The following is a 27195-nucleotide window of genomic DNA, read 5'->3' as shown; positions in this document are numbered from 1 at the left end:
GGAGCTCTCTGAGGTTGGATTTTGGACATGCCTCACAACGCACAAGCTAAAAAATCCAAAATGGCTGCCCTGCTTATCAACAGCTGTGAGAGATGTAGAATATACTGAGGACTTCCGTCTTATTTCTGCGTCTCCCATCAAATCAGTCTTACACACAGTATTCTAGTTCTATCTGTTGACATGTTGCTTTGGTGTTTTAATGAGCAAAATACTGTGTTATATGTGGTTATCCACTAATATTACTAACAATGGTTAACCTGGTTTCTGACTGCTCCAGAGCAGGGTTAGCCCTGAGCTTGTGGGGTTATCAGCTAAAAATCAACTTAACATGGGTCTAAGGTCGAAAGTAAAGAGAGTAGTCACTCAGCATTCAAGAATATTCACATTAGCTACATGCTCCAATGGACATTTAATATGTTAGGCAATAGAATGCAGTGTGAATTGTATAGCCATGGGCTTAGGTTAACCCTGGGTTAACATTTGCCTTCCACATTTGTGTGTGAAAACTGATAACTTTTTGACTTTGATAAATGTTGTCAAAGTCAAGTCAATTTTATTTGTATGGCCCACAATCACAAATCACATGCCTCAAGAGTTTTTACAATCTGTACAGGGTCAACACTTAGCCCAGGGCTATAGAATGTAAAACAGAGTGATCATCTCATTCATTTCAGTCTCTCCTTCCTGCAGACTTCACATACTGAGAGTGATATGGATGTGATGTATAGCTCTGTGGTTTTCAAGAAACCAAAACGTGTCCAGAAGGTAAATTACAAGAAACCGAGTCACATGATGTTTAGTAGGTTTTTTTTCTGTAGATATTGCCTTGTAGTCTTTGTGTCACTTTCCTCCAAAAATTTTAATTTAATTTTTGTTCATCTTGACTTATAGTAATCTTAATCCTTTTTTTCCACCCCTGCAGGCTGAAGCAAGTGATGAGAATGTCATATACAGCACATTGGCTTAGCACAGCACAGCATTCAGTCATGTCTACTCTGTTTTCATGTCTATATTTTAGTCTATTTTGACAAGTTTTTTTACATGATAGTGTCATAATGTGTTATCTGATGTCATTATTTGGTTACGCAGTAACCTTTTTCTGCTTTGTTTTACATCTCATCCCTGCAGTGTCCTCTTTTGCATTTGAAGGACGCATTGCCTTGTTTGCTTGTCTTGTGTTTGACAACACTGACAACTAGCTGTTGAGACTATTGTTGTATTAATCACGCTTAAAAGTCTCATTGAGTTTGCATGTGTTTTGCATTTATAAAGTGGTGTATGTGTATGTTTTACAGTCATAGTCATAAAAATCTTCACTGGTCAGTCTTTTTTCTCACTTCATGATATTTTTACTGTCAAAAAATGTTGTTACACAAATGGACGTTTCTGTGGAGCCAAATGTTGTAGCTTAGTGAAGGTTCTTGGAGAGTTCTGGATCTACCAGGCGCCAGAAATGTTAAAGTTATTAAATCCAGCCAAGACTTGTGTCAAAACCTCATCCATGCCTATTGTTTTTCTGTGAAGGGGTCGACCATTAATGACACACAATGCTTCCATGGTTATTAAACATAAGTGAAAGTGAAATCTTTCTACAGTAGAATAAAATAAAAAACATTTGGCAACAGTTTAAATAAACTGCACTAAGAGAGGCTTCTGCTCTACACTGCAGTACCACACATCATTTAGTAATTGTTGTAAAATAGGGTAAAAACAGACTTGCTGTAAAAAAAAAAAACAATGACCAACCAATGAGTCCAACTCAGGACCTTTGTTTCATTTCTCACTCATTTCCTGTTCACTCTCTACTATCTGTGATAAAAGACATTAAATGGCCCTCAAATACTTCTCCTTGACTGAGAATCGTGTTTCTGGTTACAAAAGGATCTTACATACAAAAAGGTCCTTCTCCATAGTAATTGTTTCTGTATGTTGTCAGACACTTAGAATACAATCTCAGCCTGTCAATGGCAAAAACAAGCACTTTTAGCAGACTCAACTTTGACCTCTCCCTCATTTCCTGTTCACTCTCTACTATCTGGGATAAAGGCACAAAAAGCCCCTCAGAATATATATATTTGAGTATTATTCTCAGCTCTCAAATTTACATTTAACTTTAGGGCATTTAGCAGACGCTTTTGTCCAGAGTGACTTACAATAAGTACATTAGGAATGCACATAAGGGCACAGAGAGCTTGATTCCTAAACCCTACCTGGTTAGCACACAGCCCAGCATCAGCAATTACCCATTACATGTCTTTAATTGATCTCATCCATCTCTGATCAATCATACGTTTGTTCTACAAAATGTCAGAACATGGGCGAAAACATCTTTGAGTCTTTGTAGCTAGGTCATCCAGTCATTGTGATGTCTCCTTTGTAAAGCAGGTGAAAAGCATTAAGTGGGTTGGAGTGATTAACAGCTGCAGGCGGGTTATTGAGGACACTGAAAGAGAGAAGCTGCTTTAGACACGGCCATTACGAACACCGAAGGCAGAAAGCTGCAACCTTACACAGAGACAGCCCATTATATTGAAGTCTTTGTGTGCATGGAAGTCGGTGTGGGTGGGCGGTGGTGTGTATGGTCCTGTGTATGCGTGCCCAAGGCCAAATGTGATATGCGCGTGTGTGACAAGAGATGGCTCTGATCCTACAATTTGATGACTCACCCACGATATGTGTCAATGCAGTATCTTCAATTCAAATTTCAATCATGCACACATTCATGAAGGGGGAAATGTGATTCACACCAGCCAGACTCCTTACACGGGGGGAGCTCTAGTGTCATGTATATTTGCATATACCATACCGGATAACTTGGATCAAATGCTTTCAAAACTTAAATCAATTACAGTATTGATTGACTGTATGTCTTGCCTGCTGTGAATGGGATGTGTTGTGAGATGCGTCACCAGATTACATCATACACTTATCCGTGTTGTGATCCTCATGCCTGTTTAGATGACAGTGTACTAGCACGCTCACCACGATGAGGCTCTAAGCAGAGGCAAAGCAGGTATAATGTTTATCGTTCATCATCTTCGTTTAGCATTTCAAAAGTGTCTCATCTCTTTGTTCTATGACTCATTCACATTTCCAAGTTTTACCCCCACCCTTCATTTTCGAGCTCCACTTTGCCCCTCGCGACACAGTTACAGGGGGGTATTGGTTGAAATCTCCCCCTTTGAAATGGACCGAGCCTGCAAGACTCTCATCGGTCGACCGCTATGGCTTTTTCAGGGCCGATACCAATATTGATTATTCGAAATCAAGCAGAGTGAAAACCGATATTTGGAAACCGATACTACACGTTTGCAGTAAAAATGAAACGTTTTGTGTCACAATTTCAAACAACCACTGATGAAATAAATCAAAGTACAATCTTGAGGTATTTCATTCGAGTATTTTCCATTTTCTGTAATTCTCCACTACATTCAGATTATTTAATTGTTTATAGACTATTATAATTGTGACGTGTTACCAATCAGATATTTTTATGGGTGGGAGAATGTGGGAGAGGATGTTGCATCAGAGCCAAAGCAGCACATTTTGTAATGTGTTTATTTTGTTGGCAATCTGACAGAAAAATCACTGATCACCAAATCAGCCAGGACCGATAATTTTCTACCCCTGATCAAAGTCATTGATGGCATTTAAGACGGAACCAGACATCCATTTTCCGTATGTTGTCAGCTGAGGTGATTTATCTTGTGTTACTGTTGCAATTCTTTTGCAGTTTGGTGATAGAAAATCTTCATTAAATGACCACTAGGACTGTCATTCACGAAACCGCAGTAAAAATCTAACAGAAGCTAGCTGCATTGTTAGCTACTGATAAATCATTAAACTATTAGGGATTGTTTATACTATTGTTAAAAGAAAATGGACCATAATGCATTGAAAAGACACTTTGATGGCCGTGTAACCCCAACACTTTTCCCTGCTGCTTTGATGGACAAGAACTGGGACACTCTACTCCGAGACATGAATGTGTAAAACAGAGTGGTAGGGGCAAGGGGTGTATTTGGACAGGGTCTGAGTTTATGGATGAGGATGAGTCATACCATTAAAAAAGAAAAAATCGAAAAGAGATGACTCATATGAACAGATGATTTATTAATTAGCGGTGCTTCTTCTAAAACTCAGATCATGGTCTTTGATCAAACCATATTTACCTCATCTTTTGTTGTTAACCTTCAAGTTCTTGAAAATTAAACTGCATTCAGTCAACTTGAAAACAATGCAGAATAATTAATGTCGGTGCACACAAACAAACAGGCACTTCAGCACACCTTTTTGAGTCTCTTTGTGCAACAAGCAGGTAATTGTCTCGAATCAGTGCAATTCTTTGACCAAGTTTGTAAGGTGGAGTATTTTATAACTTAATGTCTATATTCTGCTTTATATAATTCATATAATAAAGCATTGCATACTATATACTATCCCCATCTTAACTGTAGTTCAAGGGTGACAATTTTATACACTGAAGTTCACGTATTCACATTCCTTCTTTTTTCCTTGTTCTGACAGTTCCACCCTCTCCTCAGGGTGTTTACAATCCGATGAATCCGATGGCCACCTCTTCCTGAAACAGCAGGAAGAAGGAAGCAGCCGGGTTTCCTCCAGTGCAATTGCCAGAGAAGGGAAATGCTTCAGCTGCAGGGTTTGTCACTTTTCATGTTTTGGAGCCTCCTTTCTTATCTTAGAATTTTCATACGATTGAATTACCTTCAGGTTCTTGTGACAAAGCCAGAAATGTTAAATCATGGGGGCTTTCAAAATCAGTCTGTTACATACGTTTCCAAATCATGAGACATCCCTCACCTTCTGTGCATTCTGTCGTTCTAAAAGCAATTTGAATATGTTGTAGTTTGGGCTGTTGCTTTGGCCCACTTATCAGCACAGTCAGCAGTAGGAGCAACAGCAGTGGCTATGACACACAACTCATAGAGGCAATTAATTAAGGCACTTTAATAACATTAGCACCCGACTGCCACACTTTGCATAAAACAATTTTAAAAAATCACACTTTCTCTGAATCAGAATTCAGGTAAATATAAAACACATAACGCCAGTGTGATAACTCAGTCCACCATGAAGAAAGAGTCGTCAAGTTTTTCATTACAAATCAAAGCAATACGGTCACAATACTCTGTACATTCATGGGTAAATTGCTAATAGCTAACTGAGCACTGAGCAGCCAAAATTAAAACAACTACAGGAGTTGTAGACTGCTTAACTCACTGAATCCATGGCAAAATGATACCTCCTGTCTACATCCCCAAAAGCATTGTGAAAACTGTAGTTTCAAAACTTTCAACATAATATGCCTCAAAAGTAATATAGGTTGTAAAGGAGATTTTACAGACTTAAAAAACTCTCGTATCTTAAAGCCTCTGAAAACTTCAAACTCTTAAAGGGTAACTCCACCAATTTTGCACTTTAGAGTGTCGAATCGGTCTTAAGCAAAACTACTGCATATTTGAAAAAAACAGTACAAAGCCATCTTTGGCTCCAGAGGAAGCTGCATGTTAACATACTTCAATGTATAGAATTGGTGGAAAACCCGTTAGAGTATGCATCTCATAACATGATAAGCAACAATATAACAACAAACAAGGTTAAAGAAGTCAGAAAAAGACAACCCATTGGTATATATCTATTAACTTAACTCTCAAACACTCGCAGCTTATCTGCCTTTCCAGGACTGTATGGGTGTGGGCTGGATCAGTTGACCTGAAAACAAACGCAAACTACATCACGATTCAAACCATGCAACTACAGAAATCCCACATACTGAGAAAAACAACAAACAAAAAAGACACACACACAAGGTAAAGCTATTCAAGCACATTCAAAACTCAAAGCTGATTGAGAAAAAAATGGTCTTAATATACATGTTTTTCCCCCTTTTACAAACAAAATTACACAAATGAAAACCTTTCGAGAAACCAAGGGCCCTATTTTATTCTGTTCCTTGTCTCTTTTCCTTTTCAATGGACTTCTCCTTGTGAAATTTAAGAAACTGTTAGGATGTGAAATTATATCTTCCCGGATTAATGCAGCATTAGATGGGGAAACTGAGGCTGTGGTGAGCCATTACAGCATACTCACTGGTCTAATGGCTCTGTATCAAACAAAGAGGACACTCTGAGGCAAAGTATTATGCCTGCAATTAGACCACTGAGCCTGAAAATTACGAGAAAGTAGCGTCTCCTGGCCCACATACACTGCCATCTCAAGTTCTGACGCAGTGAATTTGCTGTGAAGTGTTGAAATCAACTGTTCAGTGAAGACATGTTCCCATTACCACTCGCATCTCCAGCACCTGCCATTTCAGTTTACCAGAACTGAGAGAATTGAGGCAGAAATCTTACAAACGATGTGAAATTGCTTTTTTGAAATGTATCTTTCAAGAAAAAACAGCTGACACTTTTTACACACTTTCCTAAAACCTGGCTTTTATCCAGTGGCTGTGAAGAACAAACAGGGAAGGCTATCATCAGGAGGATATGTTTTGTTTCATGTCACAAACTGCAGACGTGGGTAGAATTACAGGTTAACCTGTCAACGTCTTTGCTTCCTACGCCACTCCCAACAGAATTTAGGCAGAATATGATGGAACCTAAAACTGGTAACCGCAGCAGCTAAGAGCATCCAGCACACAAAGAAATGTTTGTTTTTTAAGTCAATTATATCAAAATTTTAGACTACCTCTCAGCATTGCTTACGTGTCTCATACTGTCCCACACAAACATAGCCTTTGTCCTACATTTGGTCCGTTAGGATCCAGTAAACCTCCAGTGTATTTTGGTATTTTTATGATATTTCATAGTCCTTTCCTGGTAATGTTGATGAGTCACAATGATTGCCAAACATGTTTTGATAAATAACTTAATTTCATACTAAACCTTGAACTAAATTGAAGCTGTTGCTTATATAGAATAAAAGGAGATTGAGTAGAGTAGGATCTGGGAGTCATACGTCATCCAGCGACTTTATTTCAAAAAGCAACTTGCAACAAATTTGGTGACTTATTCTAACCATCAGGGAAAGACTGAGGAAGATATTCAAATGTACTATATTGTGATTAATTCCCTTCATGCTGCTCAGAGTAAGCGGATAGAGCAGTCCAGGCTGTCAGGAGGAATGCCATGTGGGGCAGGCAGGTGGACACCACCATTGTGGGAGTTTAGTCGTGACTTTCCACGGTTACCTTACGCTCCAACTCTGAAACCTTCTCGATGATGGAGCTTGCAAAAAATGTTGAGTTTGTTAGAGGTTCTTTATCATTCTTTCTCCCTGAATGAGGGTGTTATATAGTTTTATAGATGCATATAGATAGGTAGACAGGTTTCATACATGTCTGGTATCTGTACCCATCTCTGTTATTGTATAAGGACTCGTATAGAAGAATTTCAAAAGTTAAGCTTTGTCTGATATTTGCAAAAGGCTTGAAACTGCTCTTTGGGCTCCAGGTGAGAAAACATGTATGGATGACATTCAGAGATTGTCAAGTGTCTATTTCTTGTACACTTCTACTCATTTTGCTTCAATATGCAAAACATTCTTGTTTTTTTCTGCCGCATCCACACCTCCTCTGTTCCCTGTGACCTACAGTGACCCATAACACCCCCCGTTCTGCATAGATTCACAGACTTTCACAAATACAAATTTCAAAAACAGCATTCAAATGTGGGCTATGAATAAACTATTTGATCAGTAGTCACCTCTTGGAATACAGAATGACCAGTAAATGACACAGCAAACTAGCCAACCATCCTGAACAGATAACCATGATACGAAATCTATCCTTGACACATTTTATGTTTAAAGCAATGTGTGGAAACATTTTGTAGCCAGATATTTTTAGCGGGGAAAACATACTTAAATCAGTTAAAGGTTCAAATAAATTGATATATACAACAATTTATTTTTTGTAAGGTAAAAATGGATCACTAATTCAGGATCACTAATTATTATTTTTCATAATCTTAGCGTGGCAGGTAGACTGCACAGGAAGTCAGTCAATAAGGTGAACTCGGGATCCAATTTATTGTATCAACGATACAATGCATTTGAAAAGGTGTTAGCTTTCGGCCACTGTCACTATTGGTTTTCAGTTTTGGCCCTCCACAGTAAAACATTTGGGCACCCCTGCCATAGCTGGACAAACCTGTTTATATACAGTAGTTAAAGCTATTAGCTATCTTTGTGAAAGGCACCTGCTTGAGCCTGTGAGGCAGGAGAGACACTGTGAATGAACAAAACGATTTTACTACTTCTTTGTATTCTAAGCATACTGTTGTATTGGAAGAAGGCCACATAACAACAAGGATACAGAGAAAGAGCGATATGATCCCTTCATCCGAAAATCAATGGTGCACTTGTTACAGCAGCATCAACAACAGCAGGCTTCACAGCAGGCGATGGATCCAGCTGACAAGTTAAAGAAGACAATGGCTCTTCTATTCTAATCAGTATTTTGTTGGCCAAAATGATACTAATTGTTACTAACTGGGCCATGAATGGACAGATAAGAACTATTTTCTAAAGTTCAGAGGAGTTACAACACAGATAATTGAAAAAAGCTGAAGTGTCCATGGGTCACTTTCAAAACTGGCTTTACAGAATTTCAAAATATCTCCTCCCAAAAACCCCTCCTTTCCTTCAGCGCTGATAGGTTGTGAAATGATTCCTTTTTCCCTACATGGCCTCATGTGAAGCATGGTCAGGCTGACCCGTTCCATTCTCACTGTGCGGATGGAAGTCCTGGTAATAAGTAAGCACAGGACCAAGACACAACCAGAAATTCAACCAGCCACTGCCCCTCCAACAATTTAGAAAAACATGCATCAAAATGCATTGTTGAAAAGATTGTGACCAACGATCATAGACACAAATGTAACTTTACACATTTAACACTGTTAATAATAAACTTTAAGGATTTTCAGCACTTTGACCCTGGTGGTTTCAATATTTCTACCCTCATAACCCTACAATCAAGTTACACAAATGTGATGAGTGTGCTCCTTTGAGTGTCTGAAACAGTCTGGCTTGTGAAACATTTCTAGCTCACAGCGGCAAGTGGCACATTAACCTTAGACACACTGAAAAACCCCTTTGAGCCACGTTTGACAAAGTGGTCACTGCCATGGTTTAGACTGGGCATTCAACAGGGCAGATAGTGTGAGGTCACCATACAAGAGTGCCTTTATATAAGCGCATGATCATACAACTTAATAAAAGTACCCTCATAGGCAGGTTGCATAATATTCTATACTGCACCTGCTGCAGAGAGAAAAGCAGTATGGCAACCATGCTGTAAACATTGAACCCCACACAAACCTGATCTTGTGTGTGTCCTGCCCTATCTTGTGCGGTGCCCTCACCTGACTCGACTCGATTTTACTACATATAGATATGTTTACTCACTGCTGTGCAGAAAAAAATGTTTCCTAGAGTGTAATACGACACCTCAAATGGTAATAAACCACAGAGCAGCTGTTTCAGAGAGTTCAATGTTCAAAATAAAGTAAACACAAAAACAAGAACCCAACAAAAGGCTCAGCTAGCAGCCTTAATTCTTACTCTGTAACATACATATTTTTGCATACAAGTCTTTAGAAATGAAACAAACTCCTCCTTTGTGCAGGGGTTTCAAGCAATCCTGGAATTAACATAGATTTCAAGAGGAAACATTTGGTTTCAATCATTCTGGTCCTAGGGCCGAATAATATTTGTTACTATTTCTACAAAGCTCAAATACTTGTCACTGACGGCATAAACATGAGAAAAAGAGGAAAGTCCTGAAATTAGAGAACTAAGATCACATTAGATAAGAACAAGAAATTGGAAGCATCTAAAAACAAGAGGCATGCCAGTCCCAACTTTAGTGTGCTTTTAATTATTTTGTTGATGTGGAACCAGTTTCTGTTGGATCCACTCTTTTCTTTTACTCCTTTCCTCCCGTGAGTGCACACTCTGGACATGAGTATTGCCAGTTTCTTGCAGTACAAAGATTTTCTGTACATAATGTAGAAATATATTTTGCTGAAATAGCATAAGGGATAAAAAGAAACCAGACAGATAGAACAGTATATCATAATAGACAACAACGGCCGAATCAGTTGATAATTAAAGTAGTTGTATGTGTGTGCAATAGACGATTATCACTCCACAGTACTGGTTTAGCAAGCGCGACCTCGCTTGTTAAGATCCCTTCAACAAACAAGTATCTGAAGGTATAACCTTGAGTGATGTGGAGATAAGCACCGAAAAGTCTCCTCGAGCCATTCCAGCCATATTTCAGTGAGTGAGTGGAATTTACCCCTGAGGCAAACAGCAGGTAATAAACACACACACACACACACACACACACACACACACACACACACACACACACACACACTCCGTTGTTAACCGTTTTTATCTTCATGCTTCATCTTTCTCTCCACACTGCTATTATTTAATCTCTTTCACTCTGGAGTTGTCTTCACAGACACACAAGCTTGGCCATCAAACAGTGATGTGCTCTGGTCAATTCAATTAATTCACATAAAAATTCGTTGGAAACTATTTAGATACTGGTACTTGTATTGGAATGAGAACAACTCTAAATGGAATAGTTTAACATTTTTGAAAATGTGCTCTTCTGCTTTCTTGAGGCTTAGCTGGCAATATTGATACCACTCTCACTTCACCCAGTGCAGCTCAGCATAAAGAGAGGAAACAGGGAAAAACTGTTCTGTCCCAAGCTGACCTAATCTACAGATGACCAATTCTGAAGCTCACTATTTGAAAACACCTGTATAAGTCAAATAAAAACTAGAGTGTACACTATGGGCACTAAATGTTATTGCTACAGAATACAATCCTTTTCACATTGTAGTGTGTTTCCAACTTTATGGCAACAGTTAGGAGTAGACCTCTTCCTGTTTAGACTTGACAGCCCATTATGCAAAAGAGTTTCATGAGAAATCCCGGCAGCCAGGTTCAGAAAACTGGTGGAAGGCCTAAAGGATGTTAATTTTTAAATAAAGCCATGAGGTCCTAGAGTTGTTTATAATAGCATTACAAATGCATATAACTTACCTTTAATGTCATTGTTAAATCTTTTCTAAGCTTTTGTTGTTGCTTTTGTTCATGTTTTATTATGCATTTATTAACAGATAGTTTTATACTTTTATACAGCTACTGGATTTGGAGTGAGAACAATGAATATGGCCTGAACGATGAAAACAATTGCATGATTTTATCAAAATTCATTAAGCAGTGTACAAGTAAGTTTCTTCTAGGTTAAAGGTCTTACAATCTTGAAGTAAATGTGATTGTGACGCCATTAGTATCACTCGTCTTTTTACAAGAACCTTACATTAAGCGCTACCAAATCACTTATTGGAGTGATGCTCGGGTGTCCACAAACTTCTGGCCATGCGGTATATTTTCAATTAAAAACAACTGACCCATTGTCCTCTGTTCACCTCTTTCTTCCATTTCTCTTCTTCTGGGTTATTAAACCTCTTTGCCTTCCTGCCCACTTGTTTATGCTCAAACTTCTTTTCCAGTTCAGCAGCCCTCTATCTAATATCTCTCATCCATCCCCCCACCCCACCTCTCTCCATCCCTCTCTCATTATCATTGCTTTATTGCCCCGGCGCTCACGGGGGACTATTACAGCAGATCATATTGCACAACAACATGGAAGGCCTTCACAACAAGCTCCATCTCTTCACGGCTGTAAAAGGCGCAGCCATAAAAATCGTAGTGAGCCTTCCAAGTGTCATGAGAGCGCAGTTAACAGCACCGTGGACATTCTGAAAGCGAGCACTTATGAGAGAGTTTGTCTACTCTGTCCCACTGTGTGTGACGGGCGCTTTGCAGATTGTGTGCCTTCAGCTTTGTGATGAAGCCAACACCTCACCAAACGATTTTGCCGTGTCATGCAGGCCAGATTGTGCCACGCTATGAAATGAGGATCCTGAAATCAGATGCACTTTCTCACAAAACGTCTTACAGAACAACATATGAGAAAATGCGTAACACGATTCTTGACTGGTCAGGATGAAATGCCAGCGCTTCACCAAATGTCGTCATGAATCATGTAGCGGTGAATTTTTAGAGATATTACTCAAACTCAGCTGCGCTTTCAGTTCAGATGGCGAGGAGAAGACAATGACATTCAGTCTGCCGGCACAAAAACACTGGAAAGATATGACTGAAAATGTCTCCGAGCAGCCAACTTTCCACCATGACACCTGTTCCGAGTAATGAAATAGTGCCTGTGATTATCAAAAACTGTTGGCCTCTGGTAAACCTTCCAACGCATGATTGTGTTACTCAAACTGGACTTGAAGTGTTCTCATTATCTCACTGGCAACTTCAACAACACACCCCCACCATCGTGGCCCCCTGCGTCGTTTGAATGCAGGGCTGTTTTTGGTCTGCAGCATCGTCCTCAGTTGCCAACAACGCAAACGAAGTCCCAATTCCACACTACAAACATCATAATCTACAAAAAGTCAGTGTGTTGGCATCTTTAAGAGCGACTAAATAAAGTAGACTGAACACAGTATGCAGGCTTTTGTCGATGTACATTTTCCTCCCACTATGCAAGGCTCAGGGGGAAAAGTGGGTGCTGGTCATGACCAGAAAAAGTTAGGCCTAAATGTGGACGTAGGTGAAACAGCTCCAGGATCATTTCAGAAAACTAAAGAAAACTTTCAGCGGTCTCCTTTTAAAGGTTAATTGGCAGTGGCACTTCAAAAGTTGCAGTTTGACTGACATCTCCATTATTTTCACTCAGAATGATGAACTTTACTATGTCGATTTCTTTTTTCCCCAACTGCCAAAGTATACTTAGACTATATACTTTAGACTTGTATACAGTACATCATGTATACAGTTATTGAGTTGTGCTCATCAGTACAAGCATGGACGTCTTCTGGCTGCAGTGCATTTGAGCTATTGGCAGTGAAAACAGGTCTCCAGAAGGTCTGGAGGAATAAACACTCGGACTCACATCAGATTCTTCTGCGATCTGGAGCCGTTCACAGGCGGGAGGAGAGATTACTTTTTATTTTTGTGATCAAAAAGTGGATTTATAACACTGACAAGCCACCACATGAAACGCACAATAACACTGAATAAGCTTGTGGCTTTTCTCTTGTTTTGAACATCGCAGGAAAAATTTTGTACACCACACAACAAAATATATAGACATTTTTAATGCGGTATTCCTACATATTGTATCATGGACTGGTTAAAAACGGTTTCTGGTGCCAAACTTTTGGAATGTCACGTCACACCGTCTACATTTGAGATGTTATTTGTGTGAAAAGGAATACTGCAATGAAAAACCATTTTAAGCTCATTTGTTTGGAGCCTTCACACTTGGGTCCACCGAGCGCCTGAAAGGGATATATCAGTGAAACCATAGATTTTACTCAATTTGTACGACAGGCCACACATTATTTTGGTCAGCCTCTGAGAGCAGGCTAAAACATGCAGTGATATGAGGGTGTTCAAAACTGTTCTGTGAAAACTGTTCTGTGCGCAGCAGAAGAAGACTGAAGTTCAGACATAATAAACATGCAAATCTGTGTGCGGATCTGAGGAGGGAGGGGGCACCTCTACCTTCTGAGCCAGCCACATCCTGACCGAAACTGTGTCATGATAACCCAGTCTCTGTACTTCACTGGAAACCTGGGACATTTCTTTTTTTGCTTTTTTAACAAGAAAAACACCAACAACCCAACTCACACCCACCCCACACCCACCACATCAGCTGGTGTTTTTTTTGTTTCAACCAACAACAGGTCTGAACATGGGCTTTCCCTCCACACACACACACACACACACACACACGCACACACACACACACACTCATCCTATAATGACCTGCTGAGAGATTCTGGCAACATCCTGCAGCTTTTAAGCGCCCACAGAAGCTCATCTTCCAGCACTTCATTAACTCAGAATGAGAGGTCTGTGTTGAGAGAAAACCTTTTCAAGTCTCTGAATGAAAGCCTGTCTCTCATACATACACACAGATTGGCTCAGACTTGCGTGGAGAGGTAATTGGATGACACAGTGTGCACACACACACGCGCACACACACACACACACCTCTTCTGCTGCTGGCCGGCGTCCCCTCGCTTGGTTGTTTGCCCCTTCCTCCCAGGAAAATGAACGCCCCAGGAAAACACCATCCGTAATGGAAAGTACAGAGTATGGAAATGAGTGGACATGAGGGAAACTAATAAGTTTGAAAGCGAAACCAACAGGTGACAACCTCGACAGAAACCCGATTTTCCACTTTTTTCCCCACAAAAAACGCAAGCATTGACATTAAATGAATTCATTTTCAATTTGACATCTAGCTTGTGATAACAAAAAACTAACTTTGCTAACAGCGGGAATTATCCGTGGGGCGTTCACGGCGTCAGTTTGTTTGTGAGTGCTTGAGCGCATCACTCACCTCGATTCCAGCAACTTCACGACTGAAGGATGTCCTCGAGCCGAGGAAAACGCGTCCGACAAGACAAAAATACAACTTTGACTGTAGTTTAGTTGAGTTAGTTGAGTTTGCTCCCCCGCTGCACAAGACCTGACAAGGATGACGTTTGGCGTGCAAGACAAGCAACGTAAATACTTGCTCTCTACCTCTCTCTCTCTCGCTCTCTCTCTCTCTCTCTCTCTCTGTTTCTGAGTGGGCATGAGTGGATCCGCGGTGACGTCACCCACGAGCTCTGTACCGTAACGAACGCCACAATGCGACCTCAAAAAACAAGCACTGTACCGTAAATAAAAAAACAAAAAAAAAACAACCCCCAAAGCTTTCTGTTGGCTCAACATGTTTTTTTTTTACAACGAATTGAATAAAAGAAAACAGCAATAAACAAAGTGGCTTAGCAGCTCCATGAACATCATTATGCTCATTAATTTGGTTTAAGTATTTTTCATTTCAGTATTTATACATAACAGGTTTTTCATGTTTTTTTGAAAAAGTATAATATTATATTAAAAATGTATATTCATCTCCATTTTACATTTTATTCTAATGTGTCTTAACGCTTTCAGTGTGTTACAGTGTTCAGTTTTAAACTTACATTTATCCTGACTATCAGTGAAGTGAGCCACTGAATAACATTTTCTTGCACACTGGTGCTAACATTGTGTATGTTTAAAAAAAAAAAGATTAAATTAATATATAAATACATACATATTATTTAATGTAAGCAGTTTTGGTTCTCTTGCCCTCTGTCAGGGACCCCCTATGGGCAAAGACCTAGGCATGTGCCTACATCGAGCAGAGCTGACAGTTTTTTTAATGTTGGCAGCAGGATTGGTTTTGGAAGTGATGTTTATGGAAGCCTGTTTATGCCAGAAAAACAAATGACATCTTAGCAATCATCAAAATGAATGAGTTACAGATCTAAGCATATCTTTTTCTGGAAAAATAGATGGGCAGGGAGTTTAAAAAAACACACACAGGAAACCCTATACCCTAAGCTGTATGTGGTTTTCAGAAAGTGGAAGACTGTTGTGATCATCTAGAAGAAAAATGTTCCATCCACGGCATATTAAAAAGTTTCCTTTTAAAAAAAAAAAAACTTACATACTTCAGTCAAATTGAAGTGCAATGTGCAAAGTTTATTATAAATACAGAAAAAAATACTCCCACACACATGTCCAAGCACACACACTTGTGGTTATTTCCTGATTTACTATGAGCCTTGAATAAAGGTTGAACCCTTCCTACAAAATTAACAGGCATAAACATTAGAAGAATGGCTTGCCCTGGAAAATAATCAGGTTGGACGTAAAAAATAACAAGGTTCACATGAATGATCTCATCTCATTCAGCAGAGGGAGACATAATTGCATTTTATTTAAGACGAAGGAAACCTGTGTGACCGAATCTCAGTAATTTGTGTTCATGTGTTCGTTTCATAACAAATTACTGCGTGTCATGATCCTGATTAAACAAATTGCCCAGCTCCAATACTGCAGCTGTGTAATGTGTAGCAAGTAGAATTCCTTTTTTAATTATTAATTTAGTCTTTTATCACCACCATGGACTATTTTTCCCTTTTGTACAACCTATAAGGGAAACACAAAGAGAGCAGAGGCGGGAGCAGAGCAGACAGCAGGAGGGCAGTTTGTTTAGATTTAACAGAAGGTGAGGCTGATATGTTTGCCCTTCAGGTGTACAGAGGTTAGGCAATGAAACAAATAAATCGACAAAACAACACGTCTCATGGAAAATAACTTTAAAGTGAATTCTTCATATCCACACTGCCACAAGGGTTAGGGTAGTTTTAATGTAGGTTGAAATTCCAGTTCTTTTTTGGTACGTGTTACAAAGCAACATATGAGAACTAAAATGGCCCCACAGAGACCAAATTATCAGTGCCCACACAGTAATAACAAACACTTTGTAAATCAAAGAGTGGAGGACAGCTGCCCACACCAAGAGGAAACCGACCAGATGTGATCTGTTGTTTGTGCAGTTGTTTCTAATAAAACCCGGCTGCCCGTAACCTCCCAGCAGTTACTGTTAGTTGCCATGGGATATGGCTCTGGAGATGGCAATATCAAGTCAGTTGGTCGGCCATTTTGGTCCAGACCAAAATCCCAACAACCATTGGGTGGATTCCCATGAACTTTTTGTCCAGACATGAATGGTTGCTGCACCTTGACCTTTCCCCACCCAGTCGCCAGGATATAATGTTAGCAGTTCATTTCTGATGAACGAAATTTTTAAGAAGACTTGTAGGCATTTCCAGACGTTTTTGTGGTGACCAAGACAGGTACTTTAAGGCAAATTTAGGCCTTTAGTGGTTTTTTTTATTTTGCATTTATCTAATCAGAGCACAATGCTGCCATCATGTTAGCCTGCTACCATTAACATAGATACAGATACAGCTTCACAGATCCGCGAGCATGACTGCACACTCCTACGATATGGTCGACAAAGAAAATGTATTAGGTAAAAAGTTTTTATTGACAGTCAGTGAATACCTCTTTAGTGGTATTTGCAACATTTTGTCAGAATTGTTTACATGATTTGAACATATTTTAACAAGACATTGCATTCAATGAATTGTGCCCATCAGGAAGATAACATCTGCCTTCGTTTTGTGTCAATGGGTCCAAAATGTAACATGTCTAGCAAAGCAGCCTGAATGTGCTCAAAAAAACCAAAAAACTGTCAACACATTTTCCAGACATTTGGTAGTAAATATCACTGGCTGATAGCATTCAATGTATTGAATACAACTGAATTTTCTGATCACCTTCTATTACCTCTCTTGCCCTGTTTCCAATGTTGAGCCCGAGGGAGGCTTTTTCTCATGAAACACAGAGGCTGACTGAAATCAAAACAGCTGGACAATAGCCAGCAATGTGTTCTCATGAAAAAAGCCTACAATTTAGTTTATACTTTTCTGATCTAATTCATCAATTCTTTCCTGCCCGTGTATTATTGATAGTCTTGGGAGCCGTGGACTGTCACCTGCACGATGGCTGCTGCAGTAGTGTAACATGAAATAATGATTCACTTCACCTTCTAAAACCCGATCAGAAATCCTTATAAACGTATCTTCAATATGGAAAAAAAAAACACCACTGTGAGTTATAGGTTGGGTCGTGAAATCTCCCAAAGAGGCTCCAAAGGTTTGAGCCCTGTAGGAGAAACAAGTCCTGCTTAATCCGTCAGCCACAAACACACACCCGTTCTTGCCCCCAACAAGAAAATCCGGTAAATAACAAAAAACAAGTACAATGTTGAGAAGAAGACAGACGGGTAGTGTACAGGAAAAAAAAAAAAAAAAAACATTGCTGAATCACAACACAAAACCTGCTGCTATTTTTCAACCTATTATTGAAACCATATCATGTTTAAAAAGGCTCTCACGGTCCTAGAACAAGCAAAGCCACTTTATATGCGCTAAATATGAAAAATGAACGAGTCTGAACAAAAGAATCAACACATTTTCTTTAATTCCCTACAAGTGCTAAGAGGTTTTTGAGATGAGCTGTTTTGGCAGGATGCTAATTCTGTAATTGCGCCTGTGTGGCCCAAAGTTTTAGGTGGTAAGGACACAACGGAAGCTTTGTACAGAGTATTTAAAGGGGCACTCCATCAGTTTTATACATCCAGATCATTTTATTCATCACGGGGAGTACAGCTCAGTGTGTGAAAACAGTTGTGTAATGACTTCTGTGACTCTGGAGGAGAAAAGAAGATACATGTGCTATGAGAAGTGAGATACAATGCTCCAAGAGCATTGAAAGAGGCAGCCTTGACACTGGAATGTCTGACAGAGATGGTACAAAGTTGCATTATGGGTAGTGTACGATCCAGTGTTTCTTTGAACTTGGCTTATTCTTGGTTCTTAAAGTGAATATGTCTCAGTCTCTAACGCCTCGTTTCCAAAGTTTCTTTTCTGCCCGTAAATATGGATGTATGCACCTAGTGTTCAATGCAGGGAAATCCTTTTCTGGAAGATAGCAAATTTGTCCATGTCTGTTTCTGTGTATGGGACATTATCACGACAGAAAAATGACCACTTATGTATGGCGACGAATAAGCGAGGAGGTCGGTCCGCTGTGTGTGGAGCTAGTTTTGTGTAATTCTTTGTTTCAGGATATACGGCACCACAGTGCATGCACTCTGTATGTTACACAGCTAGCATGCTTCCAATGTTTGGTGAGTATGCCATTAAACTTCTCACTTAGAGAAAATGTATAAATAGAGCTGTTTTTATGCTAATTTGCTGTGGCTGAAACCCAAAACAAAATTCCGCTGAAACACACTGGCAATATCAGACATTCCTATAAGAATGACTGGACTTCCGGCTGACAAGCACAAGTACACAGAGCAATGTGGAAACAAGGCATTTGTCCAAACACATTACTAGAAGCACAATATTAAACCGCTGGAGTGCCCCTTTAAGACAAACAGTTTAAACCATGGCATAATATGATTGAAAACAAGGCTCAGATTTATAACAACGTAATATAACAATCACAAAGAAAATGTTTTTTAACAATGTAAAATAGTCAAAGAGCAGGGGTAGTCGCACTGACTCAGTCTCTACAATCAACCAAATGAAAGTTTATTGCATACACAATGTCTGAAACTCATGTTTGAGTTTAAACCAAGGGACATACACCTTGTAACAATGAATGCACTTTTTTTCACACAGTTACCCCTACCTTTTTCAGTGCAATGTCATGTATAAAATCTAAGATTTGCTCACTGATACATTGGATCAGGTTTGTGATTCACTACGAAGTGCAACAGAATGCAATAAAATTGAGAAACTACAATGTAACTCACATGTTGGGTGAACTTTACTCATGAATCTTCTACTAACAGATCAGCCCAACATTTGGCACTTGCTGGGTGCTAATTTCTGACCCTGTGTGCATAAATATATATACACACGGTCATACACACCTGCATGCACGCAGGCACACGAGGTGTGTGATGGGTGTGTTTGGGACCATTATTCTCTTTTTCTCCTAGGGGCAACATAAAAACCTAATCTGGGCCATACTTTTAAATCTGGATAAAACAAATAAACATTTTTTTCTACATTAGCAGCGATTTTACAGCCATAGAGCACACAGACGGGGCTGCAGCCACATCTCTTAAATATGGACCCGAGCACCTCCCCCTCACTCTTTGTTATACATGGGTAACATTTAGAAACAATGTAGACAGGCCATTTCGTTTTGAGGCTTTTCATAAAAAAGCACTGCATAATATGTGGAGTGTTTGTGTAAATGTCTGAATAACATACCGGAACGTGTTTATATGTTTATGTACCGATGATTGCGGCAAAACTCATGTCGTGAATTTTCAAAAGGGAGGAATAATTTTTGGAAAACATCCAGTTGGTACCAAATCCATCAGCCATCTACATTGTGTCTCAAGGTTTCCTGTGCATAATTAGCTTTGTTCTACCCTGCTATCCTATTCATATAGCTAGATTCACAGTCCAATTTAAATTAGCTTGTTCTTGAGTCTCTATTTTACAAACTGGAATTGACTCAGGATACTCAAAAAAGGGACAGGATGGGTTATCTTCCAACTAGGCCTACCGACAGCATAGAATAGACATACATATTGAGAGAAATTCATATATTAGCTTAGTATATATAATATACAAACAGTATACATAGTCTCTGTGACAGTGGTGGACAAGATGAAGGGAGACAGAAAGACAGGCAAGGTTGAACCTTTAGTCTCTGTAGGGTTCCCAGTGTGTGTGAGAGTGTGTTACAGCCGGTTCACACCAAATCTACGACCCGTGTTAGCCGTCTGTGTTCCTGGGTTGGTATCTGAACCAGTTCCTCCGCTTTGCTCTGCTGCCCGTGTTGAAAGCAGGTCAGACACTGCTCGACTTTGGTATGACTGGAAAAACACCGGTTACTATAGTAACTATGAGATAGTGATGTATATGTGGGATAGTGTAGTGGCTGAATAACTAAAAAGAAATCCTATAGTTTGACCAGATCACACCGTTTGTGAGTTTAAAAACCAACACTGCAGTTTGAATGACGTTGCAATGCAACAACCCTGTTTAGCAGTGGGCTCAGAAGTACAGCTGCAAACCTGGATCTTTGTGTGAACACTGACAAAGGTGCATTGAATCAGGAATTATATTCTAGTATGTGAACGGTCAAAAACAGGGTGAACCTGAGTTCTGCTTCAAACACAGGGTGTGGAAAGCCGTGCGAGATGGAGAAAGTGAGTGTGTGTGTACATATTGGTGTGTACAGGGGAAGACTGATGAGAAATGTGCTCCTGAGAAAAAAGTAGAGAGAAAAACAGAAAAACAGACATCAATTGATGGACAGGAAAATTCATTACATTGAGGTCTTTAACACATCAGGGGCATTTTTATTCGTCTGATTGATTTGAAAGTAAAACACGTCTAACCGTATTTCTTATTTTCTGAGATTTCTCACAACAAATGAAGGAATAAACCAAGCATTTTGTGTGAAACAGACTGCACGTCACAACCAATGACAATTATGGACCTGATGCTGATCTGCATTACCCTGCATTATATGACCAAGGACATGAAATGGAGGTAAAAGGGAAGTGGAATGTGTTAAAAACGTCTGTGCTCTCTTCAAAGCCACTAAACTACATTGATAAAAACAAGTAATTTAAGATCATTTAACTTGTTTGTATCTTTAGAATTAAACGCATTAATACATCTGAACGTGCTTTGGGTCAATGGGACAGTAAGCTGAGAAGAACTCAGGGGAGTGCTACCTCTCTCTACCTGTCAGCGAGCTGGTCAGTGCTACAGTCCAATCCCAGAGACTACTGAGTCCCTCTCAAAATTCGGCAAGCTAGCGCAGTTTTTCTGCCAGTGGCAGTCCCTGTGCTGCTTGGTCTGTGGTCAGTAACATTTTAATGTGATGCCTGTGTCGCAAATATGCATATTGGAGCATACTATCGCAATTTTGCGCTGCTGCTAATGTGAAGAGGTTTGAGTCAAAATATTCGCAGGCAGGCATTTTCATTTTTTATTGTGATTAAGTTGTTATATCCCTGGTGTCTAACGGCTTTTAGCTATAAAAGTACTAGTATAAGTAGTAGTACTAAAACTCTCACCCACCATGTTGCGTCACATTGTTCTGCTGTACTGTATGCCTGTCTTGGAGGCGATGTTGGACCAGGGAAGCAGAGACCGCAGCAGGGACTGGGCCTGTCGGTACAGCCTCTGAGGGATGGAGCAGGGGCTCAGGCTGGCAAGGGTTGAACCAATGTGCTGGATATAGTCAGTGGGGTAGGGAGTTAAGGAAAATGCACCACATTCATGTTTGTTTATCTACTTGGTGTGTCTGTCTTATTACCTGATATTACAGAGATTAAATCATGACATCTCCACTAGTGAAAATGGTGTGGATTCTACTTACTGTAGTTTGTAAAGTTCTGGTGGAAGAATGAAATATAAAACAAACTGTCCAATAACAATCTTGATTCAACAAAAGGATATAATATTGTCCAGGGTGGATGCCCCCCATTGATGTAGAGCACATATGTGAATCCGTCTTTGAGGACGCCTCTTATGGAGTAGTAGTACGGCAGGTAGTGGTGCTGCCTAAAGTCCCTGTTCTCATAGAAGTGGATGGCAGTGTTGTTGGTGGTGAGGACGTGGAGATAGATCGCCTTACAGTGGTCCTGGGCTGTTGTTGAGATGTGCTCCTTTAAACTGTCCAGCAGTAGGGAGCCTGAAGGGAGGACATGAGAGAGAGCTCAATCAGTGAGAGAAAGACGTGGTGCATGGTGGCCTTGCACAACATTTGTCTACAATTTGAGCCCTGTTTTTGTAGCTGGTATTTGTTTACTTTATGGCAAAAAGTATGCTGAATTAGCTATGAGCAACTCCTGCTTGTAACGCACCCATGGATGTACAGACAACTATAACTGGGTTACTTTAACACTGAAGACATTTTGAAAAACCTGCTGATTCTCAGCAGTTTGAAAAGTCAGAAGTGCCAATGGAATGGATATAGGTCAATGCAATATCCACGATAGTGACAAGGCCAAGCTTGTGTGCATAAGAGAGTGAGAGCAAGGGGGTAAGGGAAGCACTACCTATGCCATGTTTCCTGAACTCTTTGACCACTCCCAGGCTGAGGATGTAGGCTACCTGCGTGTCCACAGGGAAACTGGAGGCCAGGATGTCGCCATCCTAACGGAGACAGACAGACGGACGGACGGACGGACGGACAGACAGACAGACACAGAGAAAAAAGTCAGAGAGAAATTACACTCCCATCATTTCCTATGAACATATAACTGATTATTTTACTATAAAAAAAAACACATTTGACTCACTATCAATTTTAAATCTAGTGTAACTTAAATGGAGTTTCAGTTGGGTATTTTTGTTGCCCCCATTTGCTCTCTCTGGGATCTGCCCATCACACTGCCTTCATCTTTTGCCTAGGCAAATAACCTACTGGGAAGGCAGATTCTAAAATGCAAATGTTCCTCCAAACTCAATTGAGTTTTGACCACCGGAGCTCCATCCACTGAGTGAACAGTTCAAAAAAACAATGTCATAAAGTGAGAGGAACAGATTTCTGATACCAGTCCAGGTAAATAAATTCAATCTCAGTATTTGATTACTGCACATCTGCCAAACATCCTACTGTTTCAGGACACAAGTAGGCATTTTCCAGTAAAGTTCTATAACCACTTTGTACAGCCTGTTAATCAAACACTTTAGACTTAGACAGGAACACAGGATAAGACGTCAAATTTGACTCAGTCCTCAAAATGAAGGGACAATTTAGTTGCTTGCAGCTCTCCTTTCATCAATTTCTCTCTCATCTTATTCTTATGTCATGACAGAGTCTACTGCAGTCAAGGGCACCTGGTTCATCTAATGAGCAGACTAATCACAGACTCTTCGATGTGTTCCACTAAAAGACGTTTCCAAATGTCAGCAGTTTGAAAAGGGATAAACTTTGTAAAAACATACTCTGTAAAAGCCTTGTGTGTTGTGCGAATGAGTGTGTAACAGGTCTGAACATCGAACCTCTTTGTGTACTTTGGTCCGGCCTTTGATCTCGGCCACAATCATTCCCACGATGCCTCCTCTGAAGGTGGCAGCGAGGGAGAAGAACTTCTTGTTGGAGGTGATGTCCTGATACCATGAGTCCGGGTACCTGCAGGCAAAGGTCGCATAGCTTAGCATTCACGCACAGGCAGGCATGTATTGGAACCGGTTACCCAGTCCGAGAAGTTTCACAAGATAATGGGAGTCAAGTATAGAAATGTACCAGTCAAACCAGATAAGCAATAAGCAAGTGTCTTTAAGAGTGTACAGGGTTTAGTGTGTAGTGTGGTATAGAATATCAAGGTTTTCATACCATGTGCATTTTCTTATCTACCGTACTGAATTCTGCTGTATTAGAGTTATATCAGTGTCACGTCTTTATAGGACAGGAAATATTTTGTGAAATGATGATAAAGCGTTTGTTCAACCAGAGAAACACTTTAAGGATCATTATAACTGATAGTATAATAATAATTGTGAGAATACTGTATACTGTGATACTATGAAACCATGATATACCCTAAGATGGTTATCGTACTGTGAAAATGTCATATCCGCCCTGCCACAAATTGTAGTTCCTGTGAGGGCAATCTATCTATTATCATTCTTCAGACTTTAGACAGAATAGAGCAACACAAGGTTTTCTGGGGGTTTTATTGATTTACCACTATACCAGAAAGCCATGACTGGTTACCAAGGTCAGTATAACGGCATTGTTAAATGATCCGCCTCTGTAATCACCTGATGATGCAGCAGATGATTTAATAAATAAAAAGGCGTCTTCATGGGCTACTTTTTCTTTGAGGAGACTGACTTGATGCATTTATAAGCTTTTAATGAGGTTTGAATAAAATATCTTGTCAAGGCCAATATTTAGGACACGAAGCATTTACATAATAAAAAGTCAAGCTCTGAATGATATGTCCCACGCACACACAGTACATATAACGTACATTTAAAAAAAAAAAAAACAATAGATACACGTAGCACTGACCATGTGACTGAATTTGTGGTGTCCTGTAAGCCCATTCAGGCTTTGTGCATTACACAGTAATAAAAACTTTATTCAATCATCACTTCTCTAATCAAATCCCCCTGTGAATTAACAAGATGTCACACACTTGCATTTCAAGTGGGAAGTTTTCTCAAAAGAGATAATGTGAATGCTCCAAAGTGGATCCACATTTGTCCAGAGAATCAGAACAATTGTTTGATGGTTCGTTTACATTTTTTCCCCGACAAATGGTGTACATATTTTCAATGATGGATATAAAAGGGGACAAAATCAATTAACAAATTCAGATTAAAATGCAGATTTAATCCTGAACACTGAACATGATTCTTACTCGATTGGGAACCAATCACCACAGAGCAGCTTGACATTCTCTATGTCATCGTGGCAGAGAAAGCGGAGCTGGACTTCACTGAGGGCTGTGGGAGGCACCACGTCACTCATTCACACCTGCAGGGACCAACAGACAGCACAGACAGGTTTGGTGAGTCCCAAAGGTATCAGTAACTCTGTCCTTAAGCCAAAAATGAAGAGATCAAACTAAAAGAAAAACAACTTTCAAGACAGTGACAGACCAGTGAGAGTGCGGTCAACCACACCCAAAAGAATCAAATGTAGATAGGACGTCAGACTTTTACTAAGTCTTTATGGACAGGATTTACAGGTTTACAGAAATCAGTGTGCGCTTTGTTGCAAAATCAAGAATTCAGTGGTGTCTAAAGAATCAGGAGTCAGACCCATTTCAAACAAAGGTTTAAACACATCAAAATGTGGTTCACTGGTTGAAAACACATGACATACAGCAGCTTCTTTCATCTATTATAGTGTGGGATGAAGGAGGCTAGTCAGTGTGTTTGTGTGTACGTGTATCCACTTCATTAACTAACATTTAGGCATATCAGCGCTATCGAAAAAAAAGATAGGCCTGCATGTTTGCATTTCTAGCATTTTCAGAAATGTAACTGTTTTAAGAACTTTGTTTTAGACCATGGATGTGTGTGAAATTATTAAACGGTAAGGTCATAAACAAACTGCAAAATGTAATGATTATTGGAAAATGAATCATCAACTATTTATACAATCAATAAATCATTTCTTAAGCAAACACAACAAAAGATCAGTGATTCAAACCCCTCTAAATCGACCAATTTAGAAATTGAATTCTAAAATCGTTGGTCGTAGCTTTCATCTATACTGATAACTGCACTCAAAATAATACCAAAAGTACGGTTAACTTTTATCAATCAATCTTCCTCCTATTTATTTTCAATCAACTTATTAATTGCTATGCCTATAAAACTTTAAAACGAGTGTCTGACAAAGTGAGCTTATGACTGACGTTAGTCCTCGCAGTGCAGAGCAGTTTCCACTACAGTAAAGGCCGATCTCCTCTTTAACATATTGGCTGCCTAAAAATGAATGTATGCCTATTGTTTACAAATAGCATTACATTGCACGTTAATACAGATGTAGAGAGCGCATTGTATCCAGTTTACATTGAAAACGACCTGACAAGCCAGAACAACAAGCCTCGTTTCATTATTGCTGACAAACTTACTAACTTCACTTACTACCGAGCTAAACTTACACAAAAACACCATCTGACAGTAACGTTAGACCTTAAGAGAGAAAGTGTTGGTGTCCTCAGTGGTCGGTGTTGCTGGACCCTAACAAGTAATTACTTCTGACTGCAAACAACACGGCTCTTCTCGTGAAAAAAGAAAAAAAAGGAAGAAAGAAAAATAATAAAGATAAAAGAATACTCAAACAGTCTAAGACAACAAACGAAATCGTGGCGACCTAGTAAAGTATAACAAGTATAACAGCTGCCTGCTAATTAGCATACAAGCTAACCTCAGCTACCGCTAGCTAACGTTGTGTTGCTAAGCTAACGTACCTTATTTCAACACCCAGACCGCAGGAAAGCCGAGGAGAATTATATTCCTTTGGGTATCAGTGGATACAGTCACTACTCCGGACACAGCATGATAAAACACCAGTCTTTGCCCGACTCGCAACTCCGTTTCATTACTGTGCCGATGCTACACAGGCTGCTAAGCTAGCCAGAGCTCTTCTCCCTGCTTAGGTAACAGCTGGATGTTTTCTTCCTGTTTGTGTCGGTTACACGGCTGACGTCACTCCACATGCTTTTCTTCTCGCGACGGGTCGGTTAGTATCACACATATCAGAGCTCTACCGCCACCTACTGGACTGAAGTGTGGACAAGAACATGCAGAATCACTTTCCCTGGAAAAACTGGCGAGCATTGAGGCTGTGATGCCACTCACTCCTCTACCCTTCCACTACAACTAATATGTCACATCCAGCACATCTGCTTCTTTCTCTTCCAGGTTTGAGTCATTCTAAAATTTGACTATAAAATCTCCTGCAACAACTCCTTTAACAATGTTTCCAAACCTAAAAATAAGTCTATTTCCCCAAATGAATGTTCTATGATACCAAGCCAACATAAAGTGACATTAGCAGTTTCCAGAGGAGCAGAGTTTCTGAGAGCTTAACTTATTGCTAAATTAATATCAATACATTATATTTTCATTCTCACGCTATTGTTTTCAGCTATTGCAC

At 39.8% G+C, this 27195-nt stretch overlaps 2 protein-coding genes across 5 annotated transcripts in view; both read right to left on the bottom strand.

Annotated features, from left to right (window-relative positions):
* carhsp1 (calcium regulated heat stable protein 1) overlaps nt 1-14692 on the bottom strand; it is a 36856-nt gene extending 22164 nt beyond the window's left edge. For 2 of the 4 annotated variants that reach the window (XM_030408654.1, XM_030408658.1), the window contains exon 1: nt 14477-14692. The gene's annotated coding sequence lies outside the window, so the exon portion shown is untranslated. Of the gene's footprint in view, nt 1-14124; nt 14173-14476 lie in introns of all 4 variants that reach the window. The other 2 variants (XM_030408655.1, XM_030408656.1) reach the window with 2 other exon arrangements.
* A 2294-nt stretch (nt 14693-16986) lies between these two features.
* On the bottom strand, nt 16987-26752 carry naa60 (N-alpha-acetyltransferase 60, NatF catalytic subunit). The gene is made up of 7 exons (XM_030408118.1): nt 26507-26752; nt 24944-25059; nt 23577-23706; nt 22628-22724; nt 22026-22260; nt 21645-21810; nt 16987-20818 (listed from the first exon to the last, which is right to left on the bottom strand). Exons 2-6 carry the CDS (start codon nt 25051-25053, stop codon nt 21654-21656), a joined length of 729 nt encoding a protein of 242 aa, XP_030263978.1. The 5' UTR covers nt 25054-25059; nt 26507-26752; the 3' UTR covers nt 16987-20818; nt 21645-21653.
* Nucleotides 26753-27195: the final 443 nt, after the last annotated feature.

Source organism: Sparus aurata, chromosome 23, assembly GCF_900880675.1.
Source record: "Sparus aurata chromosome 23, fSpaAur1.1, whole genome shotgun sequence".
Lineage (NCBI taxonomy): Eukaryota > Metazoa > Chordata > Actinopteri > Spariformes > Sparidae > Sparus > Sparus aurata.
Note: the sequence above shows the minus strand (reverse complement) of the source record. Positions and strands in the feature narration are given on the sequence as shown.